The sequence below is a fragment of the Magnolia sinica genome, chromosome 2, assembly GCF_029962835.1.
Source record: "Magnolia sinica isolate HGM2019 chromosome 2, MsV1, whole genome shotgun sequence".
Taxonomy (NCBI): Eukaryota; Viridiplantae; Streptophyta; class Magnoliopsida; order Magnoliales; family Magnoliaceae; genus Magnolia; species Magnolia sinica.
The window spans coordinates 2,927,077-2,950,511 of NC_080574.1; the positions used below are offsets into that span (position 1 = coordinate 2,927,077).

The 23,435-nt window shown below is 37.7% G+C and overlaps 2 protein-coding genes across 3 annotated transcripts; one reads left to right on the forward strand and one right to left on the reverse strand.

Moving 5' to 3' along the window:
• Nucleotides 1-7,215: 7,215 nt before the first annotated feature.
• Nucleotides 7,216-13,963, forward strand: LOC131231799 (transcription factor MYB124-like). 2 transcript variants are annotated; one of them, XM_058228107.1, is made up of 12 exons: nucleotides 7,216-7,642; nucleotides 7,738-7,784; nucleotides 7,874-7,930; nucleotides 8,282-8,354; nucleotides 8,836-8,891; nucleotides 9,259-9,438; nucleotides 9,894-10,072; nucleotides 10,212-10,357; nucleotides 10,454-10,596; nucleotides 10,821-11,038; nucleotides 11,525-11,664; nucleotides 13,114-13,963. In XM_058228107.1, exons 1-12 carry the CDS (start codon nucleotides 7,580-7,582, stop codon nucleotides 13,213-13,215), a joined length of 1,404 nt encoding a protein of 467 aa, XP_058084090.1. In that variant the 5' UTR covers nucleotides 7,216-7,579; the 3' UTR covers nucleotides 13,216-13,963. The 2 variants fall into 2 exon arrangements, with proteins under 2 accessions (XP_058084090.1, XP_058084095.1); XM_058228112.1 differs by lacking the exons at nucleotides 7,216-7,642; nucleotides 7,738-7,784; nucleotides 7,874-7,930 and having other exon boundaries at nucleotides 8,306-8,354; nucleotides 8,792-8,891.
• Nucleotides 13,964-15,945: 1,982 nt separating this feature from the next.
• On the reverse strand, nucleotides 15,946-22,973 carry LOC131231813 (UDP-galactose/UDP-glucose transporter 3-like). Its single transcript, XM_058228121.1, has 7 exons — nucleotides 22,761-22,973; nucleotides 21,844-21,941; nucleotides 21,566-21,693; nucleotides 19,987-20,017; nucleotides 18,812-18,915; nucleotides 16,798-16,919; nucleotides 15,946-16,505 (listed from the first exon to the last, which is right to left on the reverse strand). Exons 1-7 carry the CDS (start codon nucleotides 22,862-22,864, stop codon nucleotides 16,103-16,105), a joined length of 990 nt encoding a protein of 329 aa, XP_058084104.1. The 5' UTR covers nucleotides 22,865-22,973; the 3' UTR covers nucleotides 15,946-16,102.
• Between the last annotated feature and the right edge of the window lie 462 nt (nucleotides 22,974-23,435).

Genomic DNA, 23,435 nt, shown 5'->3' on the forward strand with positions numbered 1-23,435 from the left:
TACTTAAAATACTCTTGAAAATCAGCTTTCCATTTGGAAAAGAAAAAGGAAAAAAATTAGAAGGAAAAAAAAGAAAAAGAAAGTGGGAGTATCTTTTATTTAACTTTGTTTAACATCAAGCTCTCCTTTTATGATGTTTTCCTTTTGTAGGACTGACTTAGCTTAATTAACTTCTAGAAGTATTTTCATTAGGGTAAAGCTATAGTACAAGTACACGTAAAAGGGTCTTTAGGACACTAATAAAATCTTTACATCGGGACAAGGGGCCTAGATCAAAGCCACCCATCAGGTGGGTCCCACTGTATCGGCGTCCTGCTCCGATAGAAGGCCCGTCCACATGCGGTCGGCCGCTGATTTACGAAACAACCAGACGGCTAAGTTTCAAAGCCATCTATCTAATTTTCATATTGTGACATGCATGATGAGCTGGCCAGCCTGATTTTTTAATCATAGTATCTGCACAGACGGACCCATTTAATGGATGGCTTGGATCTTGCACCCATGTGCCACGCTGGCATAGGTGGTGATTAGTAGGTGGGATACCTTGTACACTCATTTTGGCTTAGCAATACTCTATTTACACATAGGACTGCAAATTATAAATGTAAGGTACACAGAAGATATAAATACTTAAAATGGGCTGAAATGTTCAAACATATTGTAAGTGGTAGCATTTCAAGAAAAGGAGGATAAAATAAAAAAAAGTAGTATTGGGATTGCAATGTTTTAATTTAATGGTTTTTCTTATATCATAAATCTCTTAGATTTGGGTCGGTAAGTCCAAGTTCAATCTGGAAGCTCATTAGTCATTAGTGAAAGACTATTGCTTTATAATATGTATTGATGGATGATCCAGAGCACTTGAGCACTTATAGTGCTCCTAGTTGCATTGGGACATTTGGGTAGTTCATTGATCAATCTGGAGCATGCATTAGGTTTATTATCCATTCCATTGGATACCTTAGAAAAATCACATTGGTTGGATGATTCTAAGCACCCGATCAATAGACTGTAAAATGGGTGGTTAAGATTGTTTGTGTAAAAATAAGTCCAATCAACAATCTGATCCATCCATTTGTTATTGTCCATCTGAGATTGTGAGCACCGCTTTTTCCAGTCAATCTGGCAATCCTAACCATCTCGTCCATGAGTTAGAAAAGGAATGGCTATAAGAAAAAGAATCCCCAACCTGATGAATGGTACAGATTAGTGTGGTTTGAACCATTTGACTAATATGATTTTTCATGATGATAGTCCTGATGAAAACTCCGGATTAACCGAAGAGCGAGAGAACCTATTAAATAAAGTCACAAAGATTGCCACAACATAGTACATGTAGGCTTGTTAGGATACATTCAGACATTTTAATATAGGATACATCCGGACTTCAGCCATTGGATTGCAGTCCTTTTCAATGACCTAATCCGTAGAATCGAATAAAAAATGCCTGAAAAGAAATTTCATATGGAAATATCAACCCTTCACTAATTCAAAGTTTGAAGGGACCATCCATATTAAAAGATAAAGAGATTAATGATCAAGGGGTTGAGATCATCAATCTAACAGTTTATATCTATTTAAATCCCCAGCCCAAGGTGAGGCCCATCATTTAGATGGTTTGGATCATTGAAAGATGACCCCTCAATCCAAAGATTAAAAATCTGATGCATCCTATAGCAATATGCAGAGATGTATTGTAGCAAATGTAATAATAAGCTATCCTTATTTAAGATTTTGTAGGATAATTAATTAATTAATTAATCGGCCTTGAGCCCAACGTGGAGTGTATGTTTGGACAAGCCAACAAGTTCATGATAAGCTCATTGAATATTTAGGTATTCCATCATTAGAGTTTGGCTTTTGAATTCCAACTTAAAAATCAGATTAGGAGTTGGTCCACACGTTGTTATGGTGCTTAAAAATCACATCAGGGATGGACCCACACGTTCTTTTGAGGCGATCAAAAGTAGGAGCTTCCTAGCGCGTGTACAGATGGTGAGCCTCTATTGGCTGGGAGTCGGGTCGGTTGGTAATGATGGGAACGGACGAAAAGTGGCCGCATAAGACCCACCATCCACCGATCCCTTTGGGAACTTGGGCCTCTCTGTCTCTCAGTGATAATGAGTTTGGCTTTAAAGCTCAGGGGCTCCACGCTTCAGCTGTAATCTGCTACAAGATCATGAAATACCATACGAGATGTAATCTCCCTCAACACTCATTTACGGCATTTCTGTAAGGAAGTACATGTATGTACTGTTGAGTAGGTAGCTCTTTAGTAAGCTGAGGTATGGACATTTTTAAGTAGGAAATGTCTCCTCTTCTTTGGTGTACGATCAAGCCTAGTTTCCTTTGGCTCCAAGCAATGCCTCCTCTCGTGCGTGGTCTATGTAATAGGAGCACGTGGAAAGGGAGTGGATCATCTTTTGTGGATTTTTAGGTGTGTGAGAGGTTTTGTAGGTTTTGAGAGCATAAAGAAGTAAGTTTTCTAATTTTGTTTTTCTTAATTTTGTTTTAATAAAGAAGAAAGTTCAAATTATTAATGCATATATATAAATATATTGTCATACTATATAATATAAGACTTTTATTAGGTGAGTCTACATGATTAATGACTCAAATTAATCAAATGTATCGACCTTTGGATATTTGGATTGAAAATACTGGTGGGCTTGATAGAAGTTGCAATCAATTTAGATACACAACGGGTAGTGCACTTTGACTATGATACAATTATAAATTACTTCATATGAATATGGACTATAGAGTATTTCAATGACATATGAACTCCTTAAAAAGACATGAATTCTTGTATCATGGATACTTTTAAAAGATATGTAGTTGTAATTGGTTTAACTATTCAAACACTCCATTTTATAAATAAAGCTCTTGGTTCCCTCACACACCCAAAATAAAAATACCTAACTCTGGTTGCAAGATTTTTAGAGGGGTGCAGGTGCGGAAGGTCAAGTTACATTTTCATTCGTCAAACATCCGCATTCATCAATGACCTTTTATTATGCAATTTTGGTTTACACATGAATTTTTGGGTCTCTTGTTTTTTATTTTTTTATTTTTACTTTTTTAATTTTTATTTTGACACTTTTCTTTTGTGACTTTGACTTGGTATTTTTCTGTAACAGTTGACACCAATGACAAAGGTTAACAAATCCTTTAGCTAAAAGTGTTAGCATTTGTATTACAATTGTATTTTAGACAGCTAAATTGAATATATTAAATTTAAGGTGCCAAAGTTTGATGAATCCAATTATGTATGGTAGAAATTGAAGATGAACATGATATTTGTAAATAAAGATTGTATAATTATAATAAAAGGAAAAGAAAAGAATCCCTTAAAGATGAAAGATATAATATTTGAGGAGAAAAATAAGATAATTCTAATTAATATTCTTCTTACACTAAATGATTTAGTTTTATTCAACGTGTTCAATTAAACAAATAATAAAAGTTTGTGGGACAAATAGCAAAACCTTGAATAAGGCTTTTCTTATATAGCAATTGTACAACTTAGAAATGGATGCGTTTAACACCCTAATTAGCAAATTAATAATTGATGCAAAAATTGGCTATAAAGAAAATATTATACTTTTACTTTGTTCAATATTATATTCATTACATGATTTGATTATGAATTTTAAGAACAATTCAAATCTCAATATAATATCAAGCTTCTTTACATTACTTACGGAAGAATTCCTCAGAACAACATAAGAAGGATCTTCTAGTAACTCTATGATTGGTAGAGAAAGATCTACTAAAAAAGGTATTAATTATATATATATATATGAGAACTATGTTGAAATTAATGCATACATTAGTACCAATTAAAATTGTACAATTAAAAACTTCTTGTCAGCTACAAAAGATTTGGAAAATATAAATTAAAAAATTTTAAGCATGATTCTCATGATCAAATATAGAATTTAAAGAATTTACAAAATAACATGATTAAAAAAGACAATTCATCCAAGGACAAAAATTTGTTATTAATGATGACTCAATAAGAAAATGAGAACTATTAATAGATTTTAGATTCAAGCGCTTCATTTATATATATATCTCTAGTAATAACAACACAAATTACATAAGTAGTGGTAGAATGCGTGAAATTAAGAAAATTGAAGATATTAAAGTTACTATATTTGATAGCATCATATATATAATTTTAAATGTGCAGCATGTATTGGACTTATGGAAAAGTCTTTCTCATATAGGTTTTAAAATTTTTTTTTAAGAAAATAAAATGTGAATTCAATGTTTACTCATACAAATGAGAAGTGGATTTTTCTTGATTTGTCTTTTAAATTTATATTTTTTTCATTCTTTTTATGATTCAAATACTTTTTAATTTTGTATCTTTGCCTGATAAATAAGAGACAACATCATAGTCCAGCATTACACTCACGCTCACCTAAGGCAAGCTTTAATTTTTTAATTTTTTAATTTTTATTTTCAAAAAGCAAAAAAATGAAAAGAAGAAAAAAGGCAAGCCTAACTGAGCCGAGCTGAGTCGACTCAGCACTAGAGGAGACGTGAAAGATGACTAGAGAATTCCAGCATCAAGTCAGCAAAATGACAAAATTAAGGTATAATTGTGGGATTTTCTTTTTGAAAATCATGCAAGCTTTTTCCTAGGGTTCCCTCCAGTTCGTCCCTTTTACTGGACACCCTCAAGGCTGCTCGTGGGACCCATGTCCCAAACCTTCACAGATTCTCCATCCAATGTCCACATTCTCCTCTGCCTCTATAGACCATCCTATCAAATCGCAATGAATACAAGCAAATATAACATAGACTCAAGAACTGGGAATATGGTACAGCCATATTTCTATATTACATGTGGCACGGTCATCTTACCATCAGGATCGCCCGTCTGGTAAGACCCGTAATGGATGGACATTGATTCGAGTTCATCACAGATCAGATGATCGGATCCATTTAAGCACTCTCCTTCCAATTGACCCTGTAAGAGTAGCACTAATGGTCAAGATTAAATGGTGGAAAGTAAAGATGATCAATGATTATGGTTTTCTGTTAAGTACGTCTTTCAAAACATTGTCCATCTATAGTCAGGCTCACTAGTTGGACAGTTCAGATTGGTGGATAACCCTTCCACGTGTAATGCAGAGAGATTGCTCTACCATATTTCGATTCTTCCATCTCTACCGTATCAATCTCTCCGAATAGAAATAAAGCTACTCAATCTAATGAACTGCAAAAGCACCCTGAGATTTGTAAAATATTACGAAACTGCCACTGACAGTCTGCCAACTACCACGGATGACCTGTTGCAAAGGAGAAAGAACGCGTGAGGGTGTTTTGGTCATATAAAATGAGTCAGAACATATGGTTGGTTTCCGTCAATTCTGTCAGAAATTAGTTAAGAGTAGCTGCAGCCTGCTTCACTATTTTCGAAAAGGAGGGTTATGGTTGCTCGCCCCCGGTGACTTTCCCAAGCTACTCGCCCCATCTGTTCCAGGAACTGATGATCTGGACCGTTCATATATGAGGTCCCACCATACAAATAGATGGGAAGAATCTCAACGTCTAGATATTGTCTTGGTCATACAAACTTGAAGAGGAAACAGTCTTTCTGCACCATTACTTCTAACTCGGCTTTGTATGCACGATGATATATCTGGCGACTCAGTTTTTTTTTTTTTTTGAATAACGCCCATCTACCACCGGATCTTATAGTTCAACGGCCTGGATCATGGCTTGGTGTGATAGGATCGACCAGCAGCTTGGGCGCCATACTCGGTATTTCTCATTTTCAAAAAAAAGAGGCGACTCCGATCAGTCGAGCAGGATCTACACGAGATATAAATTCCCCAATTCATGCAATTTGGTAGGTCAGGAAGTCGATCAGATCAGTACATATAGTGGATCTTGACGGCAGATATCCTTTCATCCAAATTAACATTAAGTTAATTATTAAACCATCTTTCCAAACCCATTTTTCCCGTCTAGATAATTCAGATTAAAAACGTATCAATTCAGACTAATTTTCAACCATGATAAAACTCATACACATGGAAATATAGATACATGGTCACGATTCACTGGAAATATTCCAAGTGTTATTTATTAGTCGATGAATATGCTTTTATTATCCAGCGCGACGAATACAAATCTTCGCTACCCTCCAGTTCAGGTCCATACAAGAGCCAGTCAGGTTCGTCTGTTTGGTTTTTGCTCCGCCTTCCGAAGGCACGTGGCAGTCGCAGTAAATACAACCGTATTCAATGTCGTTTTCTCAAGCTCACTTCTCATCATCATCATCCTTCAAAAGGAAAATTCAAGAGGAGGAACTGTACGATGCGTGGTCCGCATCGTTGCACAGTACAACTCGTTTTCATTTCTGGAGAATGCGGCTATTTTTCGATAATCCAGACGATCCGTATCTTTTGTCTCACCATGTATAGACTACATCAAGGGAAAATCCTGCAGGGAGAAGTATTTACCTTGCCTCAGAGATAGACTCTTAAAGATAGAAACACAATAACCGTCCACATTCAGCTAAAAAGGGAGCTAATATTTATGGCCTCGGATCTTTACTCAATAAGCCAATGGTCTGGATTAAATGATGAATAGGCCCAAGTGTCCAAAATTAAAAATCCAGATATACTTTGCAAAAATGGAGGCCACGCATGAGAGAGAGAGAGGAGCGTGTAAAAAAGCGTCATCGATTGTGATCGGGCCGTAAAAGTCGTTCACGAAGAACGTTAAGATCCGTTAAAAACAGTAGCTATAGCGACCCCCTGCACTGCGGATGACCGTTAACTGTACTCTCTCTCATGAAATACACAAGAGTTCTTCGCAGCACGTGTGCCAATATCCTAAATGTGTGTAGATCTGGACCTTTTATCACGTCTCTGTAAAAGATTCGTTTTTAAACTAATAAAAAAGGTCCATAAATACATTTTTAATAAGAACCGTTGATGACTTTATTTCTACGGTTTATTAATTTATTTTTCGTATGGCCTACATAATTAAAATAATTAGCTTATTTTTTTATCCGAATAACCTAGAAGAGAGATGCACGTATTGAACGGCTTGGATCTCTATCCAAATGCAACAAGTAGCCACGTGTGGTATGCGAGAGTAAAAAACTTTGTACTCGCTCGAGTAGGCCATGAGCAGCTGGTGCTCTTAGTCGCAATCTTATTATTAATATGTCTTGGATTTCAGCGTTTTTCAAACTCGCCCTAAACGCGCGCAAAACCAAACATATGTTAGAAAACCTCTGTTTTCTCAGACCTCTGTTTTCTACATTCCTCTACTCAGCTACCCTACACCGAAGCTTCGGTGTATATTCGTCTCCAACGGGTATTTGAATTGGAAGAACGGATCCAAGGCATTTCAGAGCCCAAAACAGAACAAAAATAAAATAAGGATCATATATACTACTCTTTTGCCCTTTTATGTTATGATAGAAAAAAGGCCCAAAAGCTCGGCACTTCGATCGCAGGACTGCCCGCTTTAACATGCCATTCAATGTGAATAAAGGAGGGAGAAGAACGTAGAGAAAGAGAAATTGAAAGAAAGAAACTTGTAGGAAATGAAGCCGGTCGAAGAAGCTCCCAAGCAGAAGTATCGGCACATCGTTACATGGACGCCGCAGGTTTTTTTTTTTTTTTTTTAATATTTCATCTGAAACTCTGGATTGCTTTGGGCCATTGAGGTTTTATTCTGGTATTTTGGGTTGTTGAAATACAGGAGGACGATATTCTCCGAGAGCAGATTAGGATTCATGGGACCGAGAGGTAAGATATTCTGTTTGGAGATTGAAAGAAGTATGTCTTTTAGGAGAATTTTAGATTTCATGATTTTGGGTTTGTGTTGGAATTTGCAGCTGGACGGCTATTGCAGGGCGGTTCAAAGATAAAACAAGCAGGCAGTGCCGGAGAAGGTTGATATGTGCTATGTATTGATATTTCGGGTTTTGGGTTTTGTTTGGAAATGGTCTTTTAGTGATTTCTGTACGTAATTATTTATCTTTTTGGTTGTGTTTGGCACATGGATGAGAAAAAGAAAAGAATGCAATTTTTCGGAATTTCTATTATTTTTGGAATTTCCAAAAGTCGCAAAACGGGGCTCTTCTGTGTTCTGGTGGAATGAAATAGCTCTTTTTGTATCCATATGATTATTGATTAATGATTTTTTTTTTTTTTTTTTTGGAAATTCTACTAAGAGTAGAAGTCCCAAAATTCTTCAATTGTTTTTATTAGAGCCTAAGCTAATGGAAATGGTATTGTTGCAGATGGTATACATACTTGAGTTCTGATTGCAAGAAAGGAGGGTGGTCACCAGAAGAAGACATGATCTTATGCGAGGTAATATGCATGTTTCTGCTGTTGATGGGTAGTTTCTTGTGATAGGATTTGCCCTTTTTGTTGGAGTTCGAGAACTCCCTTTTGTCGCCTGTTTCCTGTCGGAAGGTAGGTTTTCTTCAGGTGAATGAGATTTATTATTATTATATTTTTTTGGTTCAAGGTTGTGTTGAGTTTGCTATTATTTTTATTTTCTGTTTTCGTTTCAAGGTGTTTGTGCTACTTAGCCTTAATGCTTTGATGGGTGGGAATTTGTACATTTCATAGTTGGTATCGATTTGTTGTTTTTCGGGTTCACAAATATTATGGATTTCTATCTGACAGTTGCATTTCAATTTGAGGAAGTTCTTTGTGGGTTGGGATTCTTTTCTTCATCATCTATTACGAAATCACCGGAACTGTTTGGTCGTATTTCTCATTTGTTTGACGATGATTTCCAGCTGTTGGATGTGGCTGTGACCTCATTGAGTAAGATTAAATGCAGGCACAGAAGATATTTGGTAACAGATGGACTGAAATTGCAAAGGTGGTCACAGGCAGGTAGGCTTTCGTCTGTTCTCTTATAAAATCTCTCTTGCCCAACAAAGAAATATTTCAAGAGTAAAGAAGAAAATCTACTGCATTTCACTCGCACGTATTTAAATTTGCAATTTTGCAATTTTTCTCTTAGTAGAATTTGGAAAGATTCTGAAATGGTTCTAGTATCATTTCATGGTTGTTGGTAATTCTACTCAGAGTAGAAATCCAAAAATTGTGAATTATTTTTCTCACAGCTCACGCCAAATGCGGACTAATCTAATTCCAAATTAACGAGCATTGAGAAGTGTTTTGTGTGTTCTTCATCTCAAACTTAAAGGACCCCATTTCCATAATGGTTGTTTAACTCTGCATTCCTCTGCTGATACAGAACGGACAATGCAGTGAAGAACCGCTTCACGACCCTCTGCAAGAAACGTGCAAAACATGAGGCTTTGTCAAAGGAGAACGGCAACGTATACATCAATGCAAACAACAAGAGGGTTATACTCGATAATGGATGTGCTGCAGCTGGAACGTATGAATCAACCACACCCCTCAAGAAGATCAGGTATATAAGTAGTAAGAAAAGTTGCGCTCATGCAGATGGACAGATGATTGGAACCAACCATCTTCAGATCGCCATTGTTGGTGACTTGGTGGGACATAATCAATAACACCCGCTGGATGATAATTGATCAATGATATTTACAGATAAGTGTAACCCATTGAGTAGAAAATCTTTAACACTTCACACTCAATGTCAAGAATCAATTGTCAGGATCAATGTTCCAGCATCATTATTGGATGATGGCCCCATCTAATGGCACCCAGATGATGGAGCCATTGCGATCGCCGACCTTCTCTGCATGTGGCCCTATGGACAACTCATCTGCGTCATGACTACCACGAATGAACAGAAAAATCTCTAGTAATAATCCAGTTACAATAAAAAATCTGTCAATCACATATTTGGAGAACAATTCAAAAGCAGATTCTAATCATACATGTTTTGTCGTAATATAGGACCCATGTCTCGGATCCCACAGAAAATTGCAACATGAAATCGGTAGGTGGATGTGGAACCGAGAAACAGCAGATGTTAAGACCTCCACTTGCAGCACTGGTTCAGAACTTGAACAAAGGGAGAAGCCACCCAACTCACCAACATGTTCTCGACAAAGTTAAGATGGCCTTGAATGATGGTAAACAGCATGAAATCTTCATTTTCTTTGTTCCTGAACAAGCGATTAGATTTTCATGAGAGCACTTCGTTGACTTTGGTATCTCAAAGCATTATCTCAAGTTCATTAACATAATTCTTTCATTTCAATCCAAAAACAGTTTCAAACAACAAGGATCGAGGAATATTAATTAGAAGGGATGATCCGAAGATGACTGCATTGATGCAGCAAGCAGAACTCCTCAGCTCTCTTGCTCTGAAAGTTAACACAGATAACACAGATCAGAGTCTTGAGAATGCTTGGAAGGTGAGGGAGAAGCTCAGATTTGAATAAAGGCAGAAAAGAAAAGTAGAAAAATAAATACTATTATTGTGTAATTGAAACAAATATTACCATATTCAGGAACTCCAAGATTTCTTAATCCAAACCGAAGAGAGCGAACTTCTGAGATGCAAGATCCTTGAAATGGATTTTCTACTCGAAGGCTTCAAGGACTTGGTACAGGACATGAAGGGTGGAAGCACAGGAAGTCGGCTATCGTGGAGGTAACAAAATGTAAAGCATGATTGATTTGCTCACACCCATTTTCTGTTTTATGTATTGAATACTACATTTTTTGTATGTATTATTTTCAAATTTCAAATCCTAAAATGGAAAATGGGTGTTAGCAAATCAATCACTGCAGGTGTAGATAGCAATTTCCTAGCTCTAATATGCATGATTAAACTGGTTTTTCTGGCTATCCGCTAAACGTTATTGTATTGTATAGGCAACCTGATCTGCATGAGGAGTCTCAGGGCAGTTCTGAATACAGCACTGGGTCGACTCACCAGTGGCATTCTGTTGGTGAATTAATAGAGGGAAATCAAGCTGAGGAATGCTCGCTAAACCACAACATCAACACTGGGACAAACCGAAATAACAGAGAAGTAGAGATTAGTGGTGGTTGTGGAGATGGGTTTTGTTGCAGCATGGATGCTGCCCAAGGTAAACCACTATGACAAAGAGATGCACTATTTCGATAAACGTTTCATAGAAGTTCTATGAATTGCGGGGCCCATTGTACACTAGCTAAATGTGCATGGTGATCAAGACAGGCCGGCCACCATGTGGGTGGGTCACATGCGAAAATTCCTAGAGCTTTGACAACTCCAGCCATCCAATTGCTGTGAGTTTTGCCTGTTGAATTTCAACCGTTTCTCTTTTTTCAAGTTAAATGTTCATCTCCCAGGCCACTTATCTGACGGCCACCATACTCTGATCAGCCTGGTTATTGGGATATGACCCATTTCCTATGATGGCCTGCCAAGCCAATGGCCTTTTCTCCGTACACGAATCGTGTGTAATCTCAAATGTTTTATTCATGGAATTCCATGAAGCGAGCACATCGCATCATATAGCATTCCTGTATTACCAAACATACTATTTCTTGGTATTCTATGATTCTTATCAAATACGATGGTCATATTGCAGAGGCAATCTTGCCATCTTGTGATGAACCCAGAGACAATGACGGAATTGTTTCAGCAATATCAAATACAGATTTCAATTCCCCTCTCCAAATGTTTCAGTCCTTTGGAGAAGGGATTCCAAGCCCAAAATTTTCAGACAGTGTAAGTTAGTCATATTTACTTATTTATTTGTTTTTTGATGGGCAACAAACCTTTATCAATTAATTAGACAGAAATTTCAGACTTTCAAATTTTCAGACTCTCAAAAGCTATAGCTTCTAAACATTGATCTACCAAAATGGACTAGCACATCCATCTCTGGTTCTTCGATTGTAAATGTAAAACACATATTTTGTCTGTTCAAAATCACATGATCAATGTTCTAATTTTCCTGTATTTTAAAGAAAGAGAAGAGAATTGAGGCCAGATCCGCCACAAAGCTTTGCAGTTTACACTTAAGCTACAATGTGATGTCCGGGGCTCACCATGATGCGTGCAAAACATCCAATCCATCCATCTTGTACGCCCCCTCATTTCTTCTTTGTATCTTAAAATCACACTGATCCAAAAATCATGGGACCACACCATGTAAAATCATGCTTAACACCTGAATTTTGGATGGCCTGATTTTTGTTGTGTCCATTCATCTTGGTAGGGCAATCTTCTGAATGGATTTGTTGATATATACAAAACACAGTGAACCCCACACACAGTCTGAAAGGTTTTTAATGGCAGGCATCCTAGAGGGCCCCACACATCTCATTGTAGGTTAAGCTTAAACCAGAAAGCTTGTAGTGGACCCAGCCTTGATTAATGCTTATACAGTGGAAAGCTTGGGACAGAGTATGGACTTAATATGTGTTGTAGAACTCAAGACCTGGCTCAAGAATCGGTCTTTCAATTGCTGGATTCAATCCAGATGAGCCAATCACTGGCTCTGTTGACATGGGATAGAGTATTATGATTCAATCAGATAGTCTTTGAACATAGTTAAACTATCACCAACTGCTCTTCACTATGTTTTCACTCCATGGAAAGAGAAAATGGCTTAATAAGGAATTATATGATCCTCATTCCTCATCTTGAGGACATGCATCATTCCTACAAGTAGGAACAAACGGTTTGGTGATTTGGACGATTGATCTGATATTCTGACAGGCCTTACCATGGATGGATTGAAAGATTCCTCTCCATCTGATCCTTGACCTTTTCCCTTCAGAAATGGATTCTTCCATTATTCTTGTCTCAAACGTCTATTTGCATTCAGACCGCTGCTCGAAGGGTCAAGACATCCCCATTTGGGGAAATTTCTTGAGCATGGTCAATCCAACATGGGACCCGATCAGACCAATGATCCTGGATAAGAAAACCATGGCCACCCACTATTACAAAGTCAAAGGCTAGGGGATACTAAACATGGTTACACACCATGGGGCGAAGGTCCACGTAATTTCTCCCTGATGAATAACAACATGGAGAAGAAATTTTAAGTGGGTTAATGTTTAGAGGCCGAAATCTTTCTGGTCAATCATAGAAAATATGTTCTTGGATTTTATTTTATTATTATTCTTTCATACAAAGCTAAAAATTGGATTGTAACTTATTGTACAGGAGAGGCACTTCCTGCTGAGGACACTCGGATTGGCATCCCCATCCGCCACTAATGTGAACACCAACCCCTCCTGCAAAAGAGCACTCCACCACAGTCTCTAATCCAATATATGTCACTGATACTTTGCCTTCTAGAACGTTCTAGCACGTCCTAGAATCCTCTCATGATTTAGCATTCTAGCTGATTCTACTAAACCGTGTTTTTAAGCCCATTTTCAACCTGATTTTTACCAAAAGTTATTCTCAGGTTTGCAGTCCAAAGCTAGAGTAGCATTCTGGCTGATTTCACTAGGGTGTTCCATGTTCTGTTTTCACTGGCTTTCACGGCCTTTCCAACCTGATTTTTACCAAAAGGTGTTCTAATCTGCAGTCCAAAGTTCTAGTAAGATTCTGGCTGATTTCACTAAGGTGTTCTGTGTTCTGTTTTCACAGCTTTCATAGCACTTCCATTCCTATTTTTACGTGGATTTCGGTGTGCTTGTTTGTCCAAATCACGCCATTCTTTCGTCTTCCCCTAGAATCTGGTTTTTGGGTATTTCGAGTTTGGCTTGGATTTTGATTTGTCATTTGTATATAAACTGCAAATGTAAAATCTTAGTCTTCCCTGAGTGTAATTACATGTGGTTGACGCAACCCCATAATTTGAAAAGAAAAAAAAGAAAAAAAAGAAAAAAAGAAGAAGAAGAGGATCAACCAGTTGAAGGTAGATTCCTATTTGTTTGATTTTGGTGTGGAAGGTATAAGAAATGAGAGGTTTTGGTTTTTCTCATGGGTGTAATTATGTCTTTGTATTCTTACATATATATGATTGGAAATGAGAGAGAATATGTTATTGGTTTTCGTGAGTACAGTTATTTGGGTCTTATTTTCCTTCTTGAGATGTGGATGAATGGTTTCATTTTTATGGGCTAGCAATTCAGAAAATGGAAGTAAAATCTCTCAGTAGAAAATAAAAAGGAGAAACAAAATAAAAGAAGAGGAGGGTTACTTACAGAGAAGGTTAGGGATTTTTTCCTGTTCTTCTCTCTCTCTCTTTCTCTCTCTCTCTCTTAAGGAGATGGAATCTGTTGTTAGGTTTGTAGGGTCTAAGACGAGGGAGACAGCATAATGATGGCAAACACACAAAAGCTTTTGGTCAAAAGAAAGTGTTTTGAATCTTTCCATTCCATGGCGGGAAAAAGTGAAGAGAAGCATCAACTAATAGAACTGTTGGGATTGTCTCATGGTGCCATCTTGCAATGTGGACCATCCACACGTGGTTTCCCAGATGAACAGTCATGATCTCTGGTGGGGCCACATGTGATGGAGCAGTGATTTAAATATTGGCATTGATGCACATATTGCACTCTTGGGATACAGAAACATATGGGGACCGCATGTAAAATATTGCAAGCATTGGGGAACATATCACACTGTTTGAGGAAAACATTGGAAAATGATGGAATTTTTCAACAAAACTTGATATGTTAAAATAGACATAATTACACACTTAAAACTCAAAAAATCACAAATAAAAAAAGTACGCATGACAAGTTTACTTTGTATACAATTCTAAGCTACGTGTTGTCCATTAAAAATAATGCAATTATACCCACGATAAGTTCATGTAATTTATAAATTATACAATACACGCATAATATATATATATATATATATATATATATATATATATATATATATAGAGAGAGAGAGAGAGAGAGAGAGAGAGAGAGAGAGAGAGAGAGAATCATGCTCCCCTGCGCAGCTACGCGTGTGCGCACCTTTGCACACGTGTCATGAGTGTCTAATCTGAACGGTCCATGTGATGTGGAATCCCATGAAACCCCTTGTGACAAATTTTCACCCTGATCTAAAGTTCTGGTGGGCCATAGCAAAGAGAAATGCAAATCAAGTGAGGAAACTGTTTTCATTTTTCATAGCCCATCAAAGTTTTAGATCAAAGTAAAGCTTGGTCCCGGGGGGTTTCACGAGGTGCTGCTTCACATGAACGGTTCCGATTTTGGATCCACATCACGTATGATGGGTTCTCAAAAAAGTTCGTATGTAGTACGTACGAACCGGTTCGCAGGTGAGCGTTTCCGATATATATATATATATATATATATATATATATATATATATATATATATATATATATTGCCAAAAAATTAAGTAAAAAATTGGTTCTTGTGAATTCTTTTTCAAATATTTTTTGAATTTCCATTAGGAAAATGCATTACAATACATTAATATATGGTGATACATCACAATATTTTGTGTGACACAGGAATTTAATAACACTTCTTGTATATTGTATCAGCCGCATGCGATTGATAGTATCAGTACTACTGATATTTAACTCAGTCACTACAATGGAGGCCCCACTGACCACAGAAAAGGTCGGCAATTCAAATTCAGCAGGAAAAATCAGACAGTTAAGGTTTGTCTAATCAGCTTGGATTTAAAATTAATCCACAATGGGGCCCACAATTTTGGCAGTCTGGATTATCATACAAAAAATGTTGTGCTTATAGTGGATGAATGGCCACAATAATACAAAAAGGATGGATTATATGTAGAGTGAAAATTTAAATGACCATTAACACTGCTAGCTGATGACATGTAGAGAATACAAATGAAATGGTAACTAGCTCAAGGTTCCAAAAATTTACAAACTAAGGGAGAATTTCAAACTCCAAAATGTTAAATGTTTTTAAGATGCAGTTCAACCCTTCAGTTGCATTAAAAAGCATCTCTCCACAAAACTTTATCGAAATCATACTTGAAAGGGAAAGGCGGCCCACCCATAGTGGTGCACCAGCACATGGACTATTTGAATAACCTAACGAGAGAGAGAGAGAGAGTTCTACACAGTTTTGTTCACACATCAAAACTGTCAAATCACTAGTTACATTTGTGTATGAGATATCACAGACTGTTTTCAAAATTACCTCAAAGTAGGCTTAGACCTTAAAAAAGAAAAAAGAAAAAGAAAAAAAAAAATCCCTTCCTATGTGGCCTTCTTTTTCTTCTTCTGCAGCTTCCTCCACTTGAGATATATCTGATATGAAAGCCCGCTGAAGACCATGACGACGCTCCCCCATTGCTTTGCAGACAGGGGATTGCCGCTCAACAGCGACGACACAACAATGCTCACAAACTTGCGGGTTGTCGTTATTGTGGTGTTTGCAAGGGAGCCAAACCGGCTGATGGTCAGAAATATGAAGTTCTGGCCCACCGCGCCGCAAAGGCAGAACAAGAAGATGTCCCAAGCTGCTTCCGGGTGCTGCCTGCAGAAGTGGACTGCCTCAAAACCTGATCCCCATGGCGAACCAAACATGTAGATGACATTGTAAATGGTGCCCCATAGATTCATTCCCAGCATTATATCCCAGGCACTTGTCTTTGGGTACCTGCATGAAAATGCATTGGGATTAAATGACCCTAAGTTAATAAGGGACCTGAAGACAACTTGCTACATATGTGTGGCTACGCATATACAAATGTGTGCATGTATGATATATGGATGGATGGAGAATTTTTCATTTGCAAGCATGCAGAAAAAAATAACATTGCAAAAGGCAACCACTCCACGTACTCCAATGGTTTGAGAGAACAGCAATATGCATGCATAGGAGGGAATATTTCATAGCCCACAACACTCACGAAGTGTCCTCAGTGTTCTCTGAAAGAAGCAAACAATACCTTGCTGTTATGGAATCCTGAGTGGCATTTGTGAATCCATCCAATGCTAAGTTCAGAAAACACAACCCGTAACCAAGAGGGGCATTTGGGTGAGCAAGTTTGCTGATGGTCTTCGAGCTGGTCTGCAATCAATCCAAATGGACAGGAGAGAGGTAAATATGCATGCTTTAATTCAATCCAACTATATCTTCAACCACCTTGATTGATTTGCCTTGTACCCATTTTACATTCTACGGATTGTGATTCTACCATCTCAATTCCCAAAATGAATTGATTTGGTATGGGTGTAAATACTGGCCCCCAAAATTCAACAAGAGTTTTCAGCTTCTTTTTTTTTTTGAGAGAGAGAGATAACGCAAAATGTCATTAAAAGGAAGGAAAAAAAAACTACAAGATAAAACAGCGAAAAACAGGAAAAGAGGAGACTACACTGAGATGGCGTAATCCATTAAGCAACAAGAAATAAAAAGTCTGCTTCCCTAAGGGAGGAGTCGTAGGAGGCCCATTCGATCACCATATTGAGGGCATTGAAAGTCACTTTCTCCACAGAAGAGGAGTTTCAAAAACATCTTTCATTTCTTTCCAGCCATACAGCCCACCACAAGGCTGTATGGCTGGAAAGAGTTTTCAGCTTTATTAGCAGTATATGGTTAATCTAGAAATAATAAATAAATAAATAAGGAAGAAAAACAAAAACCGCAAATATGTTTCCTCTAAACCAGTGTATTAAATAGCATGGTAGCGTACGCTCCGTAGCGTAGCGTACAAAAAACGCTACGTAGCATATAAAATAGCGTAAATACGCAGTAGCGTACGCTATAAGGGCTGTAGCGTGTAGCGTATATCGCGTACGCCTCAGGACTACCATAAGAATTTTAAAATAAAAGTCATGTTAGTTAAAAGCTTGTTTTTAAATGGTGGTGACTTGGTGGGAGACTCATATTATAAGTCTTTTGTTTTTAAACTTAAAACAATCGCAATAGGGCTTTCGAACAACCCTATTGCAGTGCCGCAGCGGCCGCAAGTTCCCCATTTTGAAGCTTGATTCCAAGATTTCAAAGAGCCCTTTCTCAAATCCAATTTTTGGAGTTCAATCGGAATTGCAATAGCATCATCTTGCAGGTATTTCATGAGCATTGAAGCCCAAACAAGGGAGAAATCGCGTATTCCTCTTTTCGCAGCTGCGTGGACACGTAGCTCATAAAAATCAATTTTCCGTTTATTAAATCTCTATTTAAGGTATATTTTGGCCCTTTAATCATTGCTAATGAGTTTTCTTTTTATTTATGCTGAAATGTTGTGGTTATTTTTCATTTTTTCAATTTTTTTTTCTTTTTATGGGGACTGTGGTGTGTATAGCATGGATTTGATCCATCCAACCATCATGTATGACACATGCGTGGGGTCCACTGTGGTGTTCTATGCACGGCCCACATGTGTGGGGGTCCTCCGTGGTGTTTTATGCCATGGCCTACATGCATGGGGTCCAATGTGGCGTGTGTATGGCATGGCCCACATGCGTGGGGACCATTGCAGTGTGTGTATGGCATGACCCACATGCGTGGGGACCATTGCAGTGTGTGTATGGCATGGCCCACATGCGTGGGGTCTATTGTGGTGTGTATGGCATGACCCACATGCATGGGGTCCACTGTTGTGTGTGTATGGCATGGCTCACATGCGTGGGGTCCACTGTGATGTATGTTTTTTTGAAGAATGTGACATTTATATATTTTACTTTTTTCTTACTATTTAATATTTATCATATTTTTCTTTAAAAAAAAATTAAAATAGAAGTATTGTGTAGCTTACGCTACACACTACGCTATTTCGCTACACGCTACGGAGGGTTGAACGCTAAACAACACACTACCGCTATTTAAAACACTGCTCTGAACTAAGGTGAAAATTAAGAGAGCTTTTCCAAAAACATACAATATGCATGTAAAACTCAAGAAACGCATATCGTTTCCAATTTCAAGTCTAACATAATGCCTTGGATATGAATCCTTACCTTCAGAAGTGCAAATGCTGACACACCTCCAGCAACAAGAAGGGTGCATACATACTCAGGAAAAGTATATTTAATCCCATAAACGATAGTACCCATCAGCATCACTGTGCAAGGTCACAAAGTGCAGTGATAAATAATGACATCCAACACTCTGTAACTTATTAATCCAAATATAAATAAATAAATATATAGAAAACTTTGGACTTGATGGAGACATTAAGATTTACATGTTCATATGATTGGCAATAGGTAAACCACCAGATTCGCTAACTACTTCAAGGCTGTTGTTTGTGTGCACGGGAGAATATCAAATTGCATTTACTCAGTTTAGTCAATTGATTGGAGAATCTCAACCGCCAATTACTGCATAGTTTGTTTATTTACCAGAGAAATTTTTTATTTTGACCATTAATTTCATAGCCACAATAATACATCAAGATCATTCATTCAATATGATTTTTGTGTTAATAAGTCACCTACAATGGGACCTGCTATTCGGACAGTTTGGATTGAGGTACATTCATGCCATATGCATATTGCCATTGTCCATGTTTATGGATCATTGTACACTAACAGAGTACTCATAATTTCCGGTCCATACCCTCTGATATATTTTTCTTCCAAAACAGCCTCCAAACCCTCTAATATATCTTTCTTCCAAAGGTCAAATTGTTTTTTGAATCAATTAACTGTGGGGGAATTTTTACCCCCAACAATGTTGCATTGTATAATAGATACATAAACGCAGGTCGTTCGAAACACCACTTAATGCAAAGTTAATTTGTGGTGTAGCTCAGGCTGCTCTAATGTTGTGCCTCTTATCCATTATCTTAAAGGATAGAGCCATTGTTTTGGTTTCTCAAAAAAAAAAAAAAAAATTGTTGTTAATGATATATATATATATATATATATATATATATATATATATATATATATATCTTCTTTCGAGATATTCAAAATAAATTTGTATCATCATCACCTTCAAATTTTATTTTCTGCAATTGATGTATTGAAACAGTCACTTTGTAGAGCATGCTGCGTCATACCATGACACGTGTATACCCAACTAACAATACAAACTCTCATGATAAAAGGTCAAGAACTCCAGCTAACAATATATGGGGTTCAGGTACATCACATATAAAAGTCTTTACACAAATGGATAAAAGACTCACCTGGAATCATTTTCGAGGATTTCGCTAAGACCTGAACACATAACAACATAATGTTACCTTGAATTGTCAGAGGAAATTACCATTTACTTTCAAAATTACAAGTGTTGACGACATCAACTTTCTGCAACAAAATCAATGAACTAGAGCAGAACTGCATAAACTATTCCAATACGCAGATGCCATTCTTCTACGGAAAATCAATCAAAACATATGTTGCTACATGTTTAATCGATATAAACCGTTAACCTACAAACATAGGCTGCATTTGGATGCTCAATGAAAAAGAAATGCAATAATTCAATTCAATAAAGTTGACATGATGCCCACTTTCTATGCTGAATTGAATTGCTATAATTCGGTTCTAATTGGCACCAAAACGTACCCCATTGGTAATCAAATGAACCAGACACTATCTGAAATGAGTTCAGGTTCCTGTTTGCTGAGGAAAGGATATCTTATATTAATTCAAATCCCGCTAAAATGGTGCCAGACCAATAAACATACTTAGGCAACAGAAGTTTAGCATTCTGACTAATCAGATACTCCCAAAGTGATCCTCTCACAACGAGGGCAAAGATGACTCAAGGAAAATCAAAGGCAATTAAGAACCTTTGGACCTAATATATCAATGCAATGAAATGGATGGCTGACCTCGCGGTGCAGCAGGGTTGTCAAACAAGTCATAAAAACTCAAACAATGAGCTGTTGGATGGGCTGCCAAAACGCGATGAACAAAATGCTCCCCCAAGTCCAAACCATCAGTACAGGAAATCAGCCTTTTAATACTTATGTAGTCATTGGCAGGTGCCCCTGAAAGTATGGTTCAAAAGAAATCTATCTACAATTTTTGGACGAGAAAACACAGAGGGGCTTGATGAGCAATGGGAAAAAGGGGGGGTCATGCTCATTTCATAGCTTTCTAGAGAATTTCATCCACATCACAAGGCAGAAGGAGCCCTTATTTCCAACACAAGAAGATAGCGACTTATACCCTATCCTTGAAGCTTTGAATTTCCCATCCCCTACTTCCAAACCTTCATTTATGTTGATTCAACCTAATTCTGTAACTGTCAGTACCAAATGGTTGCCTAAGCATACCTCTGTAATCAGTCCATGTACTAGCTAGAGTTTCATCAACAAACGATAGTATTCTGCACTTATTTTGTAGTACCCTTTGTCGATATCAATTTAGAATTTAAAAAATTTGAGAATTGCAATAAAGTGTTTATGCTTAGTGCAATCAGGTAGCTTCCACGCAATCCTGGAGAGAATTCTATTCATCGTCTAAGTGTTATCCCAATTTACTTGGGGTCCCAGAGAGATTTGTGTTCTATTAGAATATTTCCAGAAGTGAAATTTTGAATTGGGTCATCCAAAAAGGAACCATTAACCAAGGGAAAAAAGAAAAAGAAAAAGAAACCCATGTCTTCAAACCTCAAGACTTGACCTTCAACTATTGGTTTGAATCTAAGCATCTTGCAGGAGCATCACTATAATCAGTAAAAGCATCTTCCAGAACCATCACTATAATCAATAAAGCAACCATATCAAAACTGAATCAAGGAACAGTTGATCATGCCTGTGCTGGGTAACTAATGTACTTCAATGCTTCAATTCCCATTGCCGGACCAATCGTGTTTGTTATGCTGGCACTCCAATAACTCCACCATGGAGCACCGCGGGTACTTCTGGACCATAGCTTTATCACTGTTCAACCATCCAAAGATAATTTTAAGTGTACAGTGTAGCTTCATATATTAAGCACTCTACCCCAAAACTTTTTTTTAAAAGGCACAAAAAACTGTTTCTTTAGTAGGAAACAGAAACACTGACTTAAAAAAAAAACTCGCAACTTACTTATCAATGACCAAAGAAAACAAATGACATTTTGTACAAGGTTCAAAAATGACAGATGTTCGAACCGCTTCCCATCTGGGCCAAATCGTTTGGTGGACCTGAAATCAAGATGAGGCTATGTTAGATCTTATTTCAACTACGAAAAGACGACAAAAATCTGTCCCGCATATTTCAATAATCTAAGAAAAGTATATTCCAGTTAAGATCAGACAGTTGGAACTTTGCATTCTCCTCGAGGAGAGCAGCATTTCACTGAAGCTGTTTCTGTGGAATTCAATTACTTCGACATTACAGAATTGAAGTTCAAGAACAGCATTTCACACATAAGTAGTTTTGTGCAATCAGATGCACCAATGCGAAAACTTACCAAAAAAATGCAGTAAAATAAACAAGCTGCACCTTACTCAGATGCAGTGGGTATGTGGGGCCCATCGTCGCTAAAGAACAGCACAAAATTACTCCCAAACCGAACAATCCAAACCATCTAGTTGATAGCGATTCAATGGGCAGTTAAAAATGGAATGATTGACGGTCCAAATTCCACAAGCAAAAATCAGTATGAATTTCGAGCTACAGTCGGTTGGAAATAGGGCAGATGATTTGGATAGCCCGGATCGGGCACAACTTAAGAAATGGCAGCGAACTATCAATTACGCAATCGCCTTTTCCTCAAAATGATTTAGTGAAAATGCAAGTACAAAATACATTAACTTTATGCCCTTGATATTTCAAGAACGAAAAAGAAAATGGAAATCTCCCATCCAAATGCTCTTTCGAGATCCGGGACTAAAGAAAATTCCCCATTTTCTCCATTCGTTCGAGCACGATAAACAATTCACGAACAGAAGCGAGAAATCAAAGAATCCGAGAGAGAGAGAGAGAGAGAGAGAGAGAGAGAGAGAGATCTGAGTACTGACAGAGTTTCCTGAAGAACGCCTTGCGAGATATACGCCGACCAGATCCCAGCGACGCAGAAGGCCAACACCAGAACTCGGCCGATTCCGGTGGCGTTGCCTTCCATTGCGGCGAGAATAATGCCGGAAAAATGAAATACGGCGAGGTTTCCCGGCGAGGAAAAGAGGAGCGGAAGAAACCGTCCGATTCGGCGGAAGTAAGAATGTGAGTCCGTCTTCCGAAGAAATCTATAAAAGGGAACGCGAAGCTACGCAAGGCTCTCCACGTGTCGGTACCTAATTGGTCTGTTTTGAGAACTCTGCGTCGTTATTGGTTCCTGGGACGCGTTCTCATGACATGTTGGATTTCTGGAGTGGGGCCGTAGGATCGTTGAAAGTTCTGTGCATGATTAGATTGGTGTTAGTCATGCACCGTTTAATAAATAATAGTGACTCATTAAACGTACCTGTGCCGTTGTTTTAGCCAAATCCATACCGTTCAAATATCTGAAGCACCTCTGGATGGAGCATAGGATAAAAAATTTATGAAGAAAATCATAACATCCTTTTGAAATTTCCTTCCGAATTCGGGCCCACAAGATAGTTTACTTTTAACCTTCATTGATGGTTACCATTTTTTATTTGTGTCTTTTTAGAGACATGCTCCATCCGAATTGGAACGAAAATTTTGTATGATCT

What these genes read in the sequence shown, in the direction of transcription:
- LOC131231799 (XM_058228107.1), top strand. Translation starts at nt 7,580, where the DNA reads ATGAAGCCGGTCGAAGAAGCTCCCAAGCAGAAGTATCGGCACATCGTT. An exon ending in AGCAGGCAGTGCCGGAGAAG is followed by an intron (nt 7,931 to 8,281) that starts GTTGATATGTGC and finishes GTATTGTTGCAG; the next exon opens with ATGGTATACATACTTGAGTT. An exon ending in GGAAGTCGGCTATCGTGGAG is followed by an intron (nt 10,597 to 10,820) that starts GTAACAAAATGT and finishes TGTATTGTATAG; the next exon opens with GCAACCTGATCTGCATGAGG.
- LOC131231813 (XM_058228121.1), bottom strand. Translation starts at nt 22,864, where the DNA reads ATGGAAGGCAACGCCACCGGAATCGGCCGAGTTCTGGTGTTGGCCTTC. An exon ending in ACATTAGTTACCCAGCACAG is followed by an intron (nt 20,018 to 21,565) that starts GCATGATCAACT and finishes TTATGTGTTCAG; the next exon opens with GTCTTAGCGAAATCCTCGAA. An exon ending in CAGGATTCCATAACAGCAAG is followed by an intron (nt 16,506 to 16,797) that starts GTATTGTTTGCT and finishes ATTTTCATGCAG; the next exon opens with GTACCCAAAGACAAGTGCCT.